Source organism: Diadema antillarum, unplaced genomic scaffold, assembly GCF_040938485.1.
Source record: "Diadema antillarum isolate AM-2024a unplaced genomic scaffold, OU_Dant_1.0 seq00003222_RagTag, whole genome shotgun sequence".
In the NCBI taxonomy this organism is placed as follows: Eukaryota; Metazoa; Echinodermata; class Echinoidea; order Diadematoida; family Diadematidae; genus Diadema; species Diadema antillarum.
The window spans coordinates 195,101-212,219 of NW_027273807.1; the positions used below are offsets into that span (position 1 = coordinate 195,101).

The 17,119-nt window shown below is 40.6% G+C and overlaps 1 protein-coding gene across 1 annotated transcript in view; it reads left to right on the forward strand.

Moving 5' to 3' along the window:
• Positions 1 to 17,119, forward strand: part of LOC139715270 (transient receptor potential cation channel subfamily M member 2-like) — a gene marked incomplete at its 3' end in the record, with an annotated part of 78,881 nt that overhangs the window by 26,824 nt on the left and 34,938 nt on the right. The window contains exon 7 of the mRNA XM_071626849.1: positions 5,596 to 5,878. Coding sequence (XP_071482950.1) covers positions 5,596 to 5,878 — 283 coding nt within the window. The remainder of the gene's footprint in view (positions 1 to 5,595; positions 5,879 to 17,119) is intronic.

Sequence of the window (17,119 nt, forward strand, 5' to 3'; positions counted from 1 at the left end):
TTTGTTCATCATGATCACATAACGCCTTAAAAATTCTGAAACTACTGCTCTAAACTCATTGTTTACTTTGTAAAACTTTGTTTGTTGCTATTGGAGCCAAAAGTTTTAAAGAATACAGGACACTTTCGGGACAAGTTATCCCTATCGAAGGGATAGCATACGTCACGGACGTTCGCTGGAATTGTCACAGACGTTCGTTCTACTACTAGGGTCATGTTCCAGGACGGATAGCTAATCGGCAGAGAGTACCTAGCCTTGCTAACTCTTTCAAAAATTTGAAAAGGTATTTTCAATGCAAATTATAAGAAATTTGACATCCTTACAACATATGTATTGCTCAGAGGGGGATCAGGAGGTGAATTTTTCAGAGAAAATATTAATTATTTGCTTGGTTTTCGGTGAATTGCATGGTCCAAAAACTGCGGAGGAGCCTCAGTCCCCTCCAAAAATGACATGCAGCTCATCGGCTAGAGAGCCAATGGTAAAATGTACCTTCGCCATCAAAGCAAGATGGTGTCCCACTCGAAAACGTTTTAAAGGGAAGGAGTCCTGAGATTTCACTGTACTGATAATTAAGAAGAGTAAAAAATATAACCTTTCACCAATTTAAATGCGTGGACATCAAAAATTGTCTCCGTACACGATTTTTCAAAAATAATTCCTGCAAGCGATCGTGTAAGAGCCTGCCAAAAGGTGCAACGTCATTGATGCCCTACTCTCAAGTTGACAGCCGTGCCTCAGAAAACCAATTTAAGTGTTCAAAATGATCATATCTGATTTTTTCATAAAATGTGACAATATGTGGTTTTATTATTTCAAACAAAATATTTCAAGCTTATTTATATATACAATTAATATAAAAATAAATAGTAAACATGTATCTATAAATAACTAGGGATGACGAGCAGAACACCGTTGGAAAGAGTTGTGCATCGATGACGTATGACTCTCCGCCAAGACTTGCTCATTTGCAGAGTCACACTTTTTTAACCGAAATGTACGAGCTTATTTGGTGATTTGAAAGTTTGTTTTCGATGAAAGTAGTTCATTGGAGGTAACAACAACAACATATTTTTTTAAATTTCGTGAGGACTGCGTCCCTTTAATCATCTTTCTTTTAATCGACGTTCTTTTTTTCTCGGAGGTTCGTCTAAAAATATAATTTCAGTTCCTATTTGACAAAGGATGGACAGAAACTCAAAACAAACATAGTATCGTGTGGCTAGATCTTAGTTGATTACGACTCAGAACAATATCGCCAATAACATTTAATGGGCTACGATCTTTATTAGAAAATAGCGGAAGCACATCCGTGACGAAAACTGAATATAATTTTGCATAAAAGAATGTTACGTCCCATGTACAGCCAGCATACGTACAATTTTTGCAGGATATGTTCATTAGGTGGAACACCAAAGTTTCGTATACATTACAGTTGGGACAACAAAGTAGAATTTACAGCAGCAATAGAAATAAAAGCATCACGGACGTTTGTCTGTTTAGGGCTTTGATATTTCAATCGTTCTCTGTAATTTTATACGTGCTCATAAAGTTCTTATAATTTTGTGGTACATACCCATGATATGTCAGATCCAGAACATGGTCAGATATTAGATGCCACGTACCATAAAAAAGGCACATCATTTGTTTGAAAAACAAAAATTATTGTGAAAATAGCATTTTTACCATATTTTTACACTTTAAGTCCTTGTCAAATAAAAAATATCAGGCAAAAGTCAACCAAACCATACATTTCCTGAAAGGAAATTTACCAATCTTTGAGATGACATGAAAAAATCTGGTTTCTTAGATCATCCTGGCGTGTTCTAAGGCAATTGTACATCGTTCAAAATTCTCACCCATATACACTATTGTACATGCCGACACACTTGTGTGATATCTTCTGTAACATTTTGATATGAGTTGTTGCAACTATGAACTCTTCCCTTGTCAACAAATTTTGGGTATATCATTATAGTATAATCATTATTACTGCAATTTGTATTGAAAAACACTAAGAATAAGAGGGAGATAGCCAAGGGCATTTGCCATGCACTGCAGGTTAACTTCAGGCGTTCCAACAAATGGAAATAGCTGACCATGCAGCACATGTCAAGGAACATGACACACACACATACATAAACAGTATACTCACAGGCAACTTAATATGTTGTTTCCAGAACTAAAGTTGATAGCATATTGAATTGAACAGGAATACTGAGTATTCTTCCTCTGTTTGTTTTTGTCAAAGTGAATAACTTTATGCAAGGCAGTTAACGAAGGATTTCCTCAGTTTCAAAGATAATCATGTCATTATACATATGTAGGTCTGTCAGCTACGCAAGGAACTTATAGGATATAAAGGCAAAAAGAAAAAATCAGAGATTCTTTCTTGTATTGACTCTGACACACAAGGTCACCTATACTGTATACTATACTTTACATACCATATAACATTTTGAAATTCTTCAGCAATGAGTCACATTAAGTAGTCAAAATATTTCTTAATTTTTGAACTGCTACTTATGCTGGAGAGAATGCTGAATGCAGTGAAATTGATGTACTATTGCTGTGTGATTAAATTCATTTTGATACAATTGAAACATTTTTTTATACATCCACATTATTAAATAATAGCCAAGATAGTGTGAAATTTAAACACAGGAGGAGAAATTTGAGTAACTGAGAATGAGTATTTGCTTAACTGAGAATGAGTATTTGCTATGAGCTGTAAAATAATCAACTGGGATAGATATTGTACTGTAAACAGGCAAGCTGGAAACTAAAAATGTGTTATCCACCATTATATTCCACGTACTAAGAATCTTGCTATAGGATTGGTCAAGAGCTGATCACGCAATAAAGCGTAGTTTTGCCCATCACATCACCTGAGAAGAAAAGTTTGTTACACTCTATGATCATAGTCATTTTGTTTCATTGATCTCTTAGTCCACACAGTCCTAACACGTGATATAACTTACAATTTTGAGTACGCGCGAAATAAAAGTGCGTTGCACTGTGGTCTATCATTTGACCTGGGTCAAGTGATAGACCACAGTGCAAAGCACTTTTATTTCGGGGCCACGTGTGGGACATGGTGCAAATTTGTTGTTTTGTCATCAACACGCATAATACGTCTAAAGTAAACTTCGTAGCCTAAGCCCTGAGGATATCCTAAGACAGCTTAAACGGTTTCAGATGTGGAATAAAGTGGGAATATCTAGGACCCTAGATGTGGAATATAAAGCAATTAAATCAAGTTTTAGTTTCAGGCAATGAGACAAACTATCACGTCCTCGGCGATCTGAATGTTTACGCTATCTTTCCTCAGCTGCGCTTTGGAAAGACAGTTACATCCAGATCGCCTCAGAAGTGATAGTTTGTCCCATCACCTTCACCAACGTTGATTATTTGCTTACTGTTCATACTACATTGACCTTTCAGTTTGAATGAGTATCTAAATGTGTCATGAAAAACAGAGTATTGTTGTCTTTTACAGATCCGTAACAATACACTCCTGTTTGAACTTCTTGAGAAACAGAGAGGCAAGGTAGGTATCAATGTGGTTCATGTGTTTGATATGAATGCTCTGACACACAAAATGTACAAAGTCCCCCAGCCTTTAAGTATTCTTGAATTACATTTGCTCACCTTTCCTGCATGTAGACAATTGCTGATCCGATGCGAGTGTCAGAGAACAGGTAATTTCACAAAGATATTTGTGAGAAGAGCTGCTTGTGTGATATCACAAAATGCAAACAAGGGTTTGATTTGCCACTTTGATTTGCCATCTTTTTGTTGAAAACATGAAAGTTAAAAGTCCCTGCAATTGATTGACTTTGCCAGCAAAAAAAAAAAATAAATAGATAAAGAGATAATGGTCAATTCAATTCTCGCTATCGCCAATGACGTAAAAAGTACCCGGATGTGGCTTTTTCGTCAAGATTTAGTGCACTTGGTAGCAAGGGCACTTCCGGCGCGGGGCATAATTTGCACAACGCTAGCGTGCGCGTACGTGTACCTTACCTATAGCGCAGCGCTGACCGCGGATACTAGTACAGTAGGCCGCTGTACCGCCCGAGCCAGCGAGTGTGGCCAGGCCTGTCATACTCGTACACTGTAGTCCCCTCCGGCGGCGGCCGGCCTTGCATTAGCCACTGCATGCACGCAGCGCATAAGCTAACACATACCGGTACAGTGATCATGCGATCGATGTGCACATCACAGATAAGTCATCTCTGCATACGCTGAAAATATGCTGGAAAATATTCACCCACCTGGATATACAGTATATCGTCATGGAATGCCCATCTTCTTTCTTTATTTGTTCTCTGTCGAAATGTCGCGAACACAATCGGGAACGAACCGTGATCTCGAACTTATCCTGTCTCCGAAGCAATTTCTTCCGAGTAAGTACGTACAATGTACGTACATGTACGTAGGCACTAGGCCTACTACCTAGCTAGTGCTACTAGCAACTACCACTACTAGTAAGTCGCGCGTGCACGTACTGCGCTGTGGAGTCACCCGCAAACTTCACCCACGCTGCCACGTCACGTCTCGCATGCCAGTAAGGGTCCTATTTCTGCAGATTTTTTTTCATTTATTGTCGTGCGAACAACACATGGCAGCTTCGCAGCAACAACCAATAGTCGTATTAACAGCAATTTCTTAAGAATGGAGAAATTTCAAATCATATTAAAGCTGTAATTCAAGTCGAGAAAACCGGAAGTACACGTAGAATACAGTCGGTTGTGTGTGTAAATAGCATTAGTCACGTATCACGCGCGTACGAACGGAAGTGACTTTGCTACCGGACTATCCCATAATGCACCGTAAATGACGCTTAAATCAACATCCGGGTACTTTTTACGTCATTGGCGATAGCGAGAATTGAAAATACCTTTGAGCAAACTAACTGCAAACCATGCAGGTAATACAATAAAGATGTATGTGTATATGTGTATCGCCTTTTGGTTTGATGAAAATAAAGTTATTGAGTTGAAAGTAAAAGGAGTTAAAAACTGCAACATCAATACACTGACTGAAGCATTACTTGCTTGGAACTTGACCCAAATGAATGAGTAACATAGGAGTAACTCTGCCTCCACTTACTCATACTACCATTTACAGCTGCTGCTAATGCTATCAAATATATCAATTAAAACACATGTACTAATTGCGCGAGTATGGATGCCCATGATTTCTTTTAAACAGTGATTAATTCAGTGTTTATCTACGTCAATTTAGGCTGCACAATTTGTCATCAGTTGCAACAATCAAAAGCTTGTAACCGCACAGAGAGTACATTTGAAGGAGAGGAAACTGCTGATTGCAAGCTGATGAAAATATCTATAAAAAGTTAATTATCTGTGTACTCCTACCTTTGATATCATATCATAAACATTATGCCATGGAGTTTTAGACATTGGCTTAGCATCATATAGTGAAACATAAAGCATTTCCTGGCAGAGAATGTGCCTCATCTTTGCAAATTCATGCATTGCTTAAGATCTGATTCAAAATGTTCTATTTGTTAAAGATTTATAGAGGAGGTCATATCAGTAGATCTGTTTTCAATGCTTTTGATTACAGAGCAACATCAAGTTCAATCTTGAGCACGTTGGGAAGGTCATACGAGATTTGACATTTGACACCTATGAGCCACTGTACCTGCGTTACCCTGGCAGCTATGTTCTCTGTGAAGCTGATATTACAAGGGAGCATGTGGGGAGGGAAGATGGAAAAGGCAATGACACTGATTTCACTGATGATGACCTGGATGATGAAGATGAAAGCGGAGCAGTGCCCCCGCCAGTGGAACATTTTTCTGCTACTGAGGGTGTGGCTTGTTTAGGTCATGCAATGATGTCAACAGGTAAGCCATGTGCCCCAATACACTAGTCAATGTTTGGTGCATAACGCTACTCAACGCCTCCGTAATGCATATCTCACGTGTGCTCCTTTTCAGTGATAAGATTTTCTTTGACTTGTTGGTCAAAATATGCTCATAGATGGTAGCAGAGAAGGGGAGATGACTACATTCATTTTTATGCCTCCGCCACGAAGTGGTGCCGGAGGCATTATGTTTTCGGGTTGTCCGTCCATCCGTACGTACGTCCGTACGTCTGTACATATGTCCGTACGTCCGTCCGCTTTCGTTTACGCGATAACTTGAGTAATATTGACTTGAATTCTACCAAACTTGGTCCAAGTATAAAGTATGATGGGGCAATTAGTTGATTAGATTTTGGGTGAAATCCGCCAAAGGTCAAAGGTCAAAGATCAAGGTCAAATCATGAAATTGTATCCGTTTACGCGATAACTCAAGACTGGATTGAGCAAATTTCACCAAACTTTGTTGGAGGATGATATATGATGGGAAAATTACTTGATTAGTTTTTTAGTGAAATCGGACTGAGGTCAAAGGTCAAAGATCAAGGTCAAATCCTGAAGTTTATCTGTTTATGAGATAACTCAAAGCTGGATGAAGCAGCTTCCACCAAACTTGGTCCAAGGATGATGTATGATGGGACAATTAGTTGAGTAGATTTTAGTGACATTGGCAAGAGGTCAAAGGTCAAAAGGTCAAGGTCAAATGTTAAAAATGTTGCTATTTCCCCAATATCTATGCAATGCCCTATGGTATTTTCTTGAAACTTGGTGTAGACATGTACTACTGCGTAAAGATTCTCCAGAGAGAGTTTCATGTCATAAGGTCAAAGGTCAAAAGGTCAAAGGTTAGGTGAAAATGTTGTAATATCACTTTTCTCACAAATGGTTCAATGTATCTTCATGGAACTTGGTACATACGCATGTACTGACTTGCAGAGATTATCTAGGGAATTTAGAGGTCATAGGTCAATAGTCATGGGGTCAAAGGTCAAGGTCAACTCCTCAATATTTTACTTTTTCCCTCATACACTAGTTTATGAAATGCTTGCATTATTAGTTTTCAAACTTGATATATACATATTATTATGCATTACCTAATGGAGATTCTCCCGGAAATTTCCAGCCAGAAGGTCAAAGGTTAAGGGTCAAAGGCCAGGTTTCAATGCCCCCCCCCCCCCCCCCGAAAAAAAAAAAAAAAATCTATTTTGTACTGTAATGACACTCTTTCTTCATACCTTGGAAATTACTCAGAGATGCATAAACTTATAAAAGGGTCCGTCAGAATTCAAGTAAAAATTCTCAATTCCCCAAATATGTGTGCCTGCACTCTTCAACAATTATAGCAAACTGTTCAAGGAAAGTGAACATTCAAGTCATTTCTGACAAATCTGTCATATCAATATCTTGCCAGTTATGTGAAACTGTCATGGATCACACATTGTGAAGACATTGTACTATGCGCCTATTGGGAGAATCATGCATTATGGCGGAGGCATCAGTCGCCATAGCGACATTTCTAGTTTTCATTTTATTGTGAAATCTCTTGAGATAGAGCAGCTGTAGCAAGAGTTTCATTTTGGTTCGTGATTTGCAGAATGGAAGATGGCATTGTGCAAACCATGATCAGAGATGCCAGCCATTACAGATTTGCTGTTGCGGTGTTACGGTAAAAGGTTTCGGAAAAAGACAACAACTGCACATGTTACAACTAAGAGAGATTGTATGCTTAAAGTACAGGATGTGAGGGAAAATTGACATCTATGCCAGCCCAGCCAGGCTGGTGTAAATTTCAAAGAAATCAAAGTGCCACCAGGCTAAACCCCAGGGCAAAAGAATGCGCATATGCATTCCTTCACACCTCAGCAGATCATAAACCGCTTGTAACTTGTAAAAATATGAAGCGATCTTATTTGCATAGGCAAGGACACCTATCACAAGGCCATGTGTTATACAAAATGTAGTCGGTAAAAGCTTCCTTACAGCACAATCATGACAATCTCAGAGCTGAAGCTTTTTTGCAGTTTCATTCTGAGCAAAACTTTCACAGGGGAAGGGAAACAATATAAAGCTTAGGGTCCTTTTTTTTCAGACTTTCTCCTTGCTGTTTGTGGCTGCTGGGAGGGTAGAGAATGTTTCAGCATGTTCATGCTTTGAGTGTGAGGTGGAGCTCAGTACAGTCTGCCTCTCTGGCCCGAATTCACGAAGGTGGTACAATCTCTGTCCATGGTTTAAACCATGGACAAACGTATGGGGCACCAAGTGTTGCATGGCCTATCTCGTTACAAAATCAGTCATTTCTTCGTCGAAATGATCATTTCATTGACGAAATGGTTATTTCTTCGACGAAATGACTGATTTCATAACAAAGGCCATGCAACACTTTGTGCCCCGTACAAAACTACAGTCTTTGTCCATGGTTTAAACCATGGAAAAAGATTGTACTAGCTTTGTGAATTCGGGCATCTGAGTTCTCTGGCCTAGCAATGGCCTGTTGTAGTTCCGACTTGAGAGCACGTTCTGTTCTGTCTTTGTTAGGCTTTCAGGGGACAGAGTTTGAATGAATGCCCCTCCTCGACTGCATTTGGACACATTTGTAGTTTCAAGTCATGGCTCTTGGTGAGTGAAGACATGTTTTCCCATATTGCTGCATTCACATTAAGATATCACAGAGGAATACAGTTGATTAGGGGAAGTAATTTACCTCCAAATTCCTCCAGCATGTTCACTTCCAGCTGATGTGACATGAGGTACAGTGCAGACTTTGCCAAGTTCTCGTGTATTGAGCCGACAACCCCAGTGAGGATCAAGTTCATTATCCTGCTCCTCTTAGGCTGATTCAGCCTCACTAACTAAAGGCATCTACTCATGTTCCCAACAGGTTGAGAACCATCATTTTCGTTCAGGTACGTAACTCGTATTCTCCTCTGCAGCTGTACGTGCTGTTGGCAGGGATGCTCTGGTAGGGCGAGTTGCGGTAGCATGTGGATTCGGCAAATACTCCACCACTCTTTCCATCAAAGACTCTTATTTGTCCAGTCTGCCTGCAATTCTGTGCATTTCTCCTTTTCCTCAGGTTTTTTGATCTTCTTTTTAGGCCCCCGAAATCTGACACAATTTCAAGGTGGGTTTTCACAAATCCCTTTTACTTTTGCATCGGAGGGTATCCCTGCCGATAAGCGCTTGGACTTGAGCTTTGTAGCTGTAGATGTGCCCTCAGCAGTTTCAAAGTTCTGGCTCATGTAGTGCTCGGTGTTTTGGTGGTTTCTGCAGCTTTGGAATGGTAGTGTTGCCTACCAGCATCGCCATTTTGTTTGTAGATTATGGTTGAGAAACTGGTGGCCCGAAAACGTGCAGAAATTATAGCATTTTGAATGCGAAGGGAAAATTGCTTTACAAGTATATTTCATGTGAGTACATTGTATGTAGTAACATACAGAGAAGTATGAAATAAAACTTTGATGTGACAGTCAAAATCTTTTATCTATTGCCCAGATTACAATACTTCCATCTGAAATGACCCATCAAAGATATCATGCAGAGATGCCAACCCCAGGGACATTTGCCAATTTTGTCAGTAACAAATAGGTGTCTTTCAGTAACAAGTACACAGCGAAGCAGCATTGTTGTCACACACAAACACCTACTTTTTCAATTTTAAGCCTACATTTTTGTTTTAGTTTGACCAGCTTCAAGATTCTGCAGAAAAAGAAATGTTTCTCCAAACACTCCTGTCCTTATTGATGAGCTACATTGATGAGCCTTAATCGACTTCTGCAGTCTTTTGCGATGACTAGAGAATAATCTCTGACTTGTCTGTACTGCCATGGGTTGTCCATTTCAGTACTCACTCTTTCCTGCATAAACAATAGACATTCCCCCAGATATTGCCATTGTCTTGGTTCTTGTGCAGCTGTAACTTTTTGGCGGAGGCATACCAGTTTCCACAGCGACATTTCTAGTTACCTTCGCCAAGGGAGGAGGAGGTTATGTTTTCATTACCTTTGGTTTGCTTGTTTCTGAGGCAATTTTTAATTGGGCATTGGGTGATAATGCAGGAAAGATATATGGCAAGAGGGAAAATCTTTAAGGCAAGAAGAATGTTTAAAGCCCCTGTTCCACTATGCCGTTCTCGCAACGATTTGACAATTTTCTCAGATCGGGAAGGATCGGGTAAAACCTGAGCCGATCTGGACACAGTACAATGTTAGACAGCTCTAAGAACGCTGCAGTTACGACTTCCACGTGCTTGCTACTCTCTTACTACGATGATCGGGAATGAGACATTATGATCTCTGCCACTGCAGATACACTTTAGAACGATGTAGCTACGCTGTCAGTGTGATGTTGCCGATGTTATCCGATCGATGCACGCTGTATTTACGCTCTGAACGATCTATACGATCTAACACGCTGTTACCTCGATGAGAGAGCTGAAAAGTGCCCGATGTGCCCCGATGTACCCCGATTCGATTGTCGATCCTCAATCAGTCAACTTGTTAGCACAGAACCAAAGAAATATACTTTGGACCTCGAAGAGGCTCCTCATCTCACGGTTCTTTTGCAGCAATGCATTGTTAATCAAAGACGTGCTGATCTTTCCAAGGCTTTTTCTTGATGTCCTTGCCTTTAGATATAATCCGTCTTCCTCCAGTTGTAGATGATTTCATATCTTCAAAATTCTATACTTTGTCCTCTTCCTCCTCTTTTAGCAACACTGTATGTGCAGTCGCTCTTTCTTTGCCCTTTGTGTAGCCGCTTCGCTGCTTTCTTCTCTTCTTTTTCTTCGGCTCTTCTTCTTCTTCTTCAAAAATTAGAGCTCCTTTTTCATATTCTGCCTGGACGGGTGCAGCGACAATCTCCTCCTCCTCCTCCTCAGCAGTCTTGCCTCTCGATCTCTTTGATCTTCTTCTGGCATTTTGGCTGTGATTTTTTCAGCGTATTGGCTGCGTCCCTTTTAGGGCGGCGAGAGCGGGAGACGTGATTAATTGAGTCTCGGAAGACGTAGGAACAGCGTAGCTAAAGTGGAAACAGCGTAGCTAAAGCGGAAACAACGTAACTAAAGCGGGAATGAAGCGTACTGAGAGCATCGTGAGAACGGGCCTTGATTCTATAGGAGAGTAGAGAACGTAGTGAGAGCGGCATTAAAGCGGGAAGATCGTGCTTTGATCAGGGAAGAGCGGCGCAGCAGCGGGACCACGTCGGTGTCTAAGTGTACTTCCCGTTCTTGTGCCAATGTTGTTACGCTCGGAAAGACCTTGTTATGCTCATCCCGTGGTGTTTACGCTGTCACTACGCTCTCCCCGCTTGCCGTTCCATTTAAAATAGGTCATTTGATTGGGGAGATCGGGAAGAAATTTTGAACAGGTTCAAAATTTCTTCCCGATCTGAAAAAATGCCTGCTCCAACCCTGACCTCCAAACGCTGCTACTACGATGCTTCCGATCCCGGTACGCTTTTGCCGCTCTCTCCCGATCTGCCAGAATGGGACAGATCGGGGTCCAGATCTTGATAGTGGAACGGGGGCTTTAGTTGACATTGTTTATTTTTTATTACAGGCAGTGAGGGATCCTTCAGAAGTAGGTGGAGATTGGAGGGGAAAGATTTAATGCAAGAAATAAGTTATGTCTTAGTTTGACATTGTTAATTTCTTTGCACGGTATTCATTATCCCAAGAAAAAAAAAGAGGGTTCATTATTGTGATGGTCCGTTAGGCCCAAAAAAAAAAAAGGTTGTATTGGTGTAACATGAGATTTTCAAATAGGGTCGGTCGGGCGGATTTTTTTTTTTTTTTTTTTTTTTTTTTTTTTTTTTTTGCTACCTGCATTTTACGTGTATAACTCGTGCTCAGTAAACAGTTACAACTGCTGCACCGTATGTGCTGTGTTCATCTATTCTACAAATCATTTATGAGGCCGATATTACTCGAATTATACCCCTTCACAGAATTTAAAGATGTTGAAATCCCTATCCTGAATGTTTTCACTTCATATTTTACTATTTTGACTTAGATAAGATAGATGCAAATTGACCCATATGTACGATCTTTTCATCGCACACGGCGATCTCTATTACAGTCCCACATATACAGATTCGTGTAAGTTCTCCACACAAGAAACCTATGGCAAAACTGTGCACAATACATTGCAGTCTGAATGCTAAGTATACACTGTATAAATCTTGATAGAGTACGCGTCCGTGTTGGAAACAGATGACGTACTGATCAAGCGAGGCTATGCGAGGCGCTAGCGAGATCTCTCCCTCGTACATCCGATATCCCCAGAGCCGTTTCCACTTCCGGGTTTTTTGCGATCGCGATCGCAGTCAAGAAGATACTTGATATCAATAGCAAAAAAAATAATAAAAAAACATAGGGTCGGTGGAATTTTTAGGGTCGGGCGGGTTACGCCAATACAACAATTTTTTTTTTTTGGCCTTATTCCGAATCTGAAACATGCTAAATCCCTGTCCCCAGTTTTTTGTTACTCCAAAAATGTGATGTGGTTCATTTATTCGAACATTCCATATGGCATTATTCCAAAGGTTCTTTAATCTGAAAATGAAAAACAGTTTGTTAATCTGAAAACAAATCATCATGCAAGTGGTATAAAACTTATTTTGTTTTCAGAGTTAGATAATGAATCTTCAGAATACAGAACCTTAGACCCCGTTTACAGTGTGGGGCTGGGCCAAGCCGCGGCCAAGCCCCGCAATTTTGTCCGTTTACACTGCCGTGCTGGGCCGCGCTTTTGATTCAAACCTTTCAATATTTTGTGGTAGCGGCGCTCTGCTTGTAAACAAACGCAATTCGGTATTGTCTGGTTTTCAGACCCTTTGCCAAATGAATTCCGTGGCGACGAAGTCGCCGTTCGGGCAGAGGCCTTTGCCAAAGGAAAAAATCCTTTGCAGGAACAAACCACCTTTAACTATACTAGTTTTCGACGTTGAGGGGGTTAATATCCTGAATAGCGATATAGTACAGGCAGAGGGTTTGGAAGCCAGACTAAAATTGGCCGCGCATTTGGCCCAGTTTGCGTTTACCGGTACACTGAGAAAAGGCCGGGCTCGGCCGCGGCTCGCTCCAGAGCGTGGCGAAATGCGAGGCCAATTTTGGCCTCGCATTTGGCCTTTTGCGTGTTTACACTGAAATGAAGGTGGGCTCGGCCGTGGTCGGGCTGGAGCCGTGGCCGAGCCTCGCACTGTAAACAGGGTCTTAGACACTACTGTATGTCATTTTGTCAAGCCCACCAGAGGTGAGGGGAGACTAAGGGATCGCCTGCGGTGTATGTCCGTCCGTCGTCCGTCCGTAACGCTACAAAAACTTAAACTCTACTGAGGACTTCAATTTCAATCAAACTTGGAGGGAAGAGTTGTTATACAAAGTTACACATTTATCCAAAATGAAGGTCACCTCAAGGTCAAAGGTCACAGGCAGGGGTCAATGAACTTTAGTGCCCAATGTTAATTTTTTGATGGCGCATTTTGATTATGGCTCAAAACTTTTGATCCATATGTCTATTTGTGACCAAACTTGGATGGTAGATGTCCCTTGGGGAGTTGAAGGTCACCACAAGGTCAAAGGTCACAGACAGGGGTCAACGAACTTTTAGGGCCCAATGTTAAGTTTTTACAGCGCGTTTCAATTATGGCTCGTAACTTTGGATCCCTATGTCTGTTTGGGACCAAACTTGGATGATAAATGTCTCTTGGGGAGTTGAAGGTCACCACAAGGTCAAAGGTCAGAGACAGGGGTCAACAAGCTTTTAGGGCCCAATGTTAACTTTTTACGGTGTGTTTTGATTATGGCTCATAATCTTTTTATCCCTATGTCCGTTTGTGACCAAACTTGGATGGTAAGTGTCCCTTGGGAGTTCAAGGTTAAAGGTCATAGGTGGGGTCTGGGACTTCTGAACTTCTGGAAGTTAGAAAAACATTGATTTCTTCTACGCGAATGGGTGAGACACAATTTGGCACTCACCTTGTTTGATCAACGAATCTTCGTAATAACAAAACTTTTATTTTTTTATTCTTTTTAGCTCACCTGAGCCAAAGGCTCAAGTGAGCTATTGCGATCACTCTTCGTCCGGCATCCGTCGTGCGTTAACTTTTACATTTTCATCTTCTTCTTGAGAACCCCTTGACCGATTTTCAGCAAACTTGGCAGGTAGCATCCATAGGGGGATAGGATCTCAATTTAAGTGGGCACCATACTCCACCTTGGGGGCCCCCAGAGGGGCCCCAACCCCCCCCCCCCCCCCCCCCAAATTAAGGAATCTCAAAAAAAATCTTCTCTAAGGCCAGAAGTGATAGAGCTTAGTTAATACTATGAATTAGTACATTGATGACTGTAGTTTCAGATTTGTTCATGGCGGAATCAGGGGTGCCCCCCTTGGGACCCAGGGGAGGGGTCCTAATGGGGCCCAAATTGTACATTTTCATCTTTTTCTTGAAAATGCCGTTATGAATTTTCACCAAAGTTGGCAGGTAGCATCCCTAGGGGGAAAGAATCTCATTCCCATCAAATGGGCACCATGCTCCACCTGGGGGGCTCCAGGGGGCCTAAACTTGGACCGAAATTGTAAATTTTCATCCTTTTTCTTGAAAACCCTATCACCAATTTTCACCAAACTTGGCAGGTAGCATCCCTAGGGGGATAGAATCTCAATTCCATCAAATGGGCACCATGCCCCACCTGGGGGCCCCAGGGGTCCCCCCCCCCCCCCCCCATAAGGAATCTTTACAGATTTTCTCTAGAACTTGAAGTGATTGAGCTAAGTTTATACAATGAGTCAGTATATTAATGACTGTTGTTTCAAGTTTGTTCATGGGAGAATCAGGGGTGCCCTCCCACCCCATTGGGACCCAAGGAAGTGGGATGGGATGGGGGGGGGGGGGGGGGATGTCCAAATGCAGGCCTAAATTTTCATCTTCTTGCTGAAAACAACGTAATGGATTTTCACCAAATTTGTCAAGTAGCATTCCCATAGGGATAAGATCTCATAGTGTTTGAATGGACACCATGCTTTCCTTGGGGGCCCCAGGGGTCCAAACCTCCTAAATTAAGGAATATTAAATAATATATTTCTCTAGTTCTAATAAAAAATGATAGGGCTTTAAGTCTTTTTCCCCAAGCTGCATAATCCAATATTCTATAAAGTACAGTGTACTTGGCAGGTCTTTTTACCAGTGTGATGGAATATGTAATGCCCCCATTCTCAAAGCTACCCCACCACAAGTTTCCAATGTTCTTTGGTAAGAGTCTGCAAGAATGCATGGAAGGTGAACTTGCGATACTCAGGTGAGCGTGTGACCCCCGGGTCTCTTGTTAATTTTTCAAATAGCAAACCTTTGGAAAAACAAAACCTCTTTTTCTGTTCTTTTGGATTAACAAACCTTCGGAATAACGAACTGTCAGAATAACAAACATTAACATTTTTCAATCAAGCAGTGGAGGATAATTAAAAAAAGAAATAATACAGAATGAAGGAGAATAGTTTGTAGCAGGAAAATAGGTTTTTCTAAGTTTGACATTGTTTACTTTTTTAGAATAATAATGATAATAATAGTTTCTCAATCAAACAGTAGGGGATAAAAAAATGATATAGAATGGAGGAGAATATTTTAAAGCAGGAAAATAGGTAATTCTAAGTTTGACATCGTTCACTTTTTTAAGAATAATAATGGTGATAATAGTGGCTACTTGTATAGCACACAGGTCCACCTTTCAGTGCTCATGGTGCTTCAGAAGAATTAAAAGATAGATAAATGTACATGTTCAAACATGACAACAGAGAAGAAAATGCCAAACAACAAACAACACATACCAGATAAAGAATACAATTGTTCTAAACTTTAGAGATTGCAATTCTAGTCCTCAGTGTAAGAGGAACAGGTACAAAGGGACTGTACAGAACTGGTTGAGGTGAGGATTCAGGTTTATAACATTCCTAAGTGAGAAAAGAAGAAACCTCTCATGAAATATGAAAGAGCATGTAATTTTGAGAAGGATTCAACGTTTATTTGATGAAAATTGGTTTTCAAATGGCCGAGATATCAATCAAATGAAAAAGGCAACAGGCGATGCCTTTTATTAGGATCTCTTTGTTTCTCCTGGTTTTTGGATATCTCAGCCATTTCAAAACCAATTTTCATCAAATAAACTTTTGATACCCCTTAGAGTTGCAGGCTCTTTGACATCTCATAAAGTAGTTTCTGAATATCTCGCAAAAATGTTACAAGCTAAATCCTCACCTCAACCAGAACTGTACACACCCTTAAGTTTGGATCGTTCAATGCAAGATAATTCAGATAAGAACTAAGAAAAGATGAAATACAGCCCTATTTTAGACCAGTTAAATGAAAGAAATGAAGGATCATCACATTTGAAATTCTGTCAGTGGTTTTCACCCGGGGTCTTTGACTTGAGTCAGCTTAATTAAACATTCTTTACCTGTTCATTCCCCAAGGCCCCGGACTGTTTATGACCAGGAATGTGTCAGTGCACACAGTTTCTTTTGTTGAATGAATGAGTGAATTCCTCTCTGTGCTCTACACACACCCCGAGCACACACAGTCAGTCGCCTCTCACCTGCTCGCAGGCAACTTACCCCAAGCTTTCACTTCCCCAGGACAAATCGGCAAGCGCTTTAATATGTCGCACCTTGCAATGGAGGAGATGTGTGTACATTTATGTGAATATTACACTCATGATCAGTTAATACAGATGAAGTGCATGTACCCATATCATATCAGTTTTTTTAATGCATCTACCCACGGTGCCAGAGGCTTTGTGATTTCAGATTGCCTGTCCATTTGTCCATCTCTGCAGTTGTCCATCCCACGTCTTGTTATTGTGATGTAAGGAAACCAAAGAATTTTCTTGGCACCTTGTGAGGTGTGGATGTGCAAGTAGATTGGGCAAAATTGCTCAAGGTCAGAGGTCAAAGGTCACTTATTCGGTAATAATGCTGTTTTCAGCTATAACTTTGTCGAAGAATATACAGCTTGATGTTTATACAATTATATATATATATATATATATATATATATATATATATATACACTCAGCAAAAAAAGTAAGTTCCCCCCTAACATTTTTGGATATATCTCAAAAAGTATTTTACGGATGTTCATAATTCGAACCGGAATGGATAGGGAATTTAATTACTCATAACGTGAATGGCATATCATTGCCACCAGATATCATTATTGGTGTAAAAAATCACAT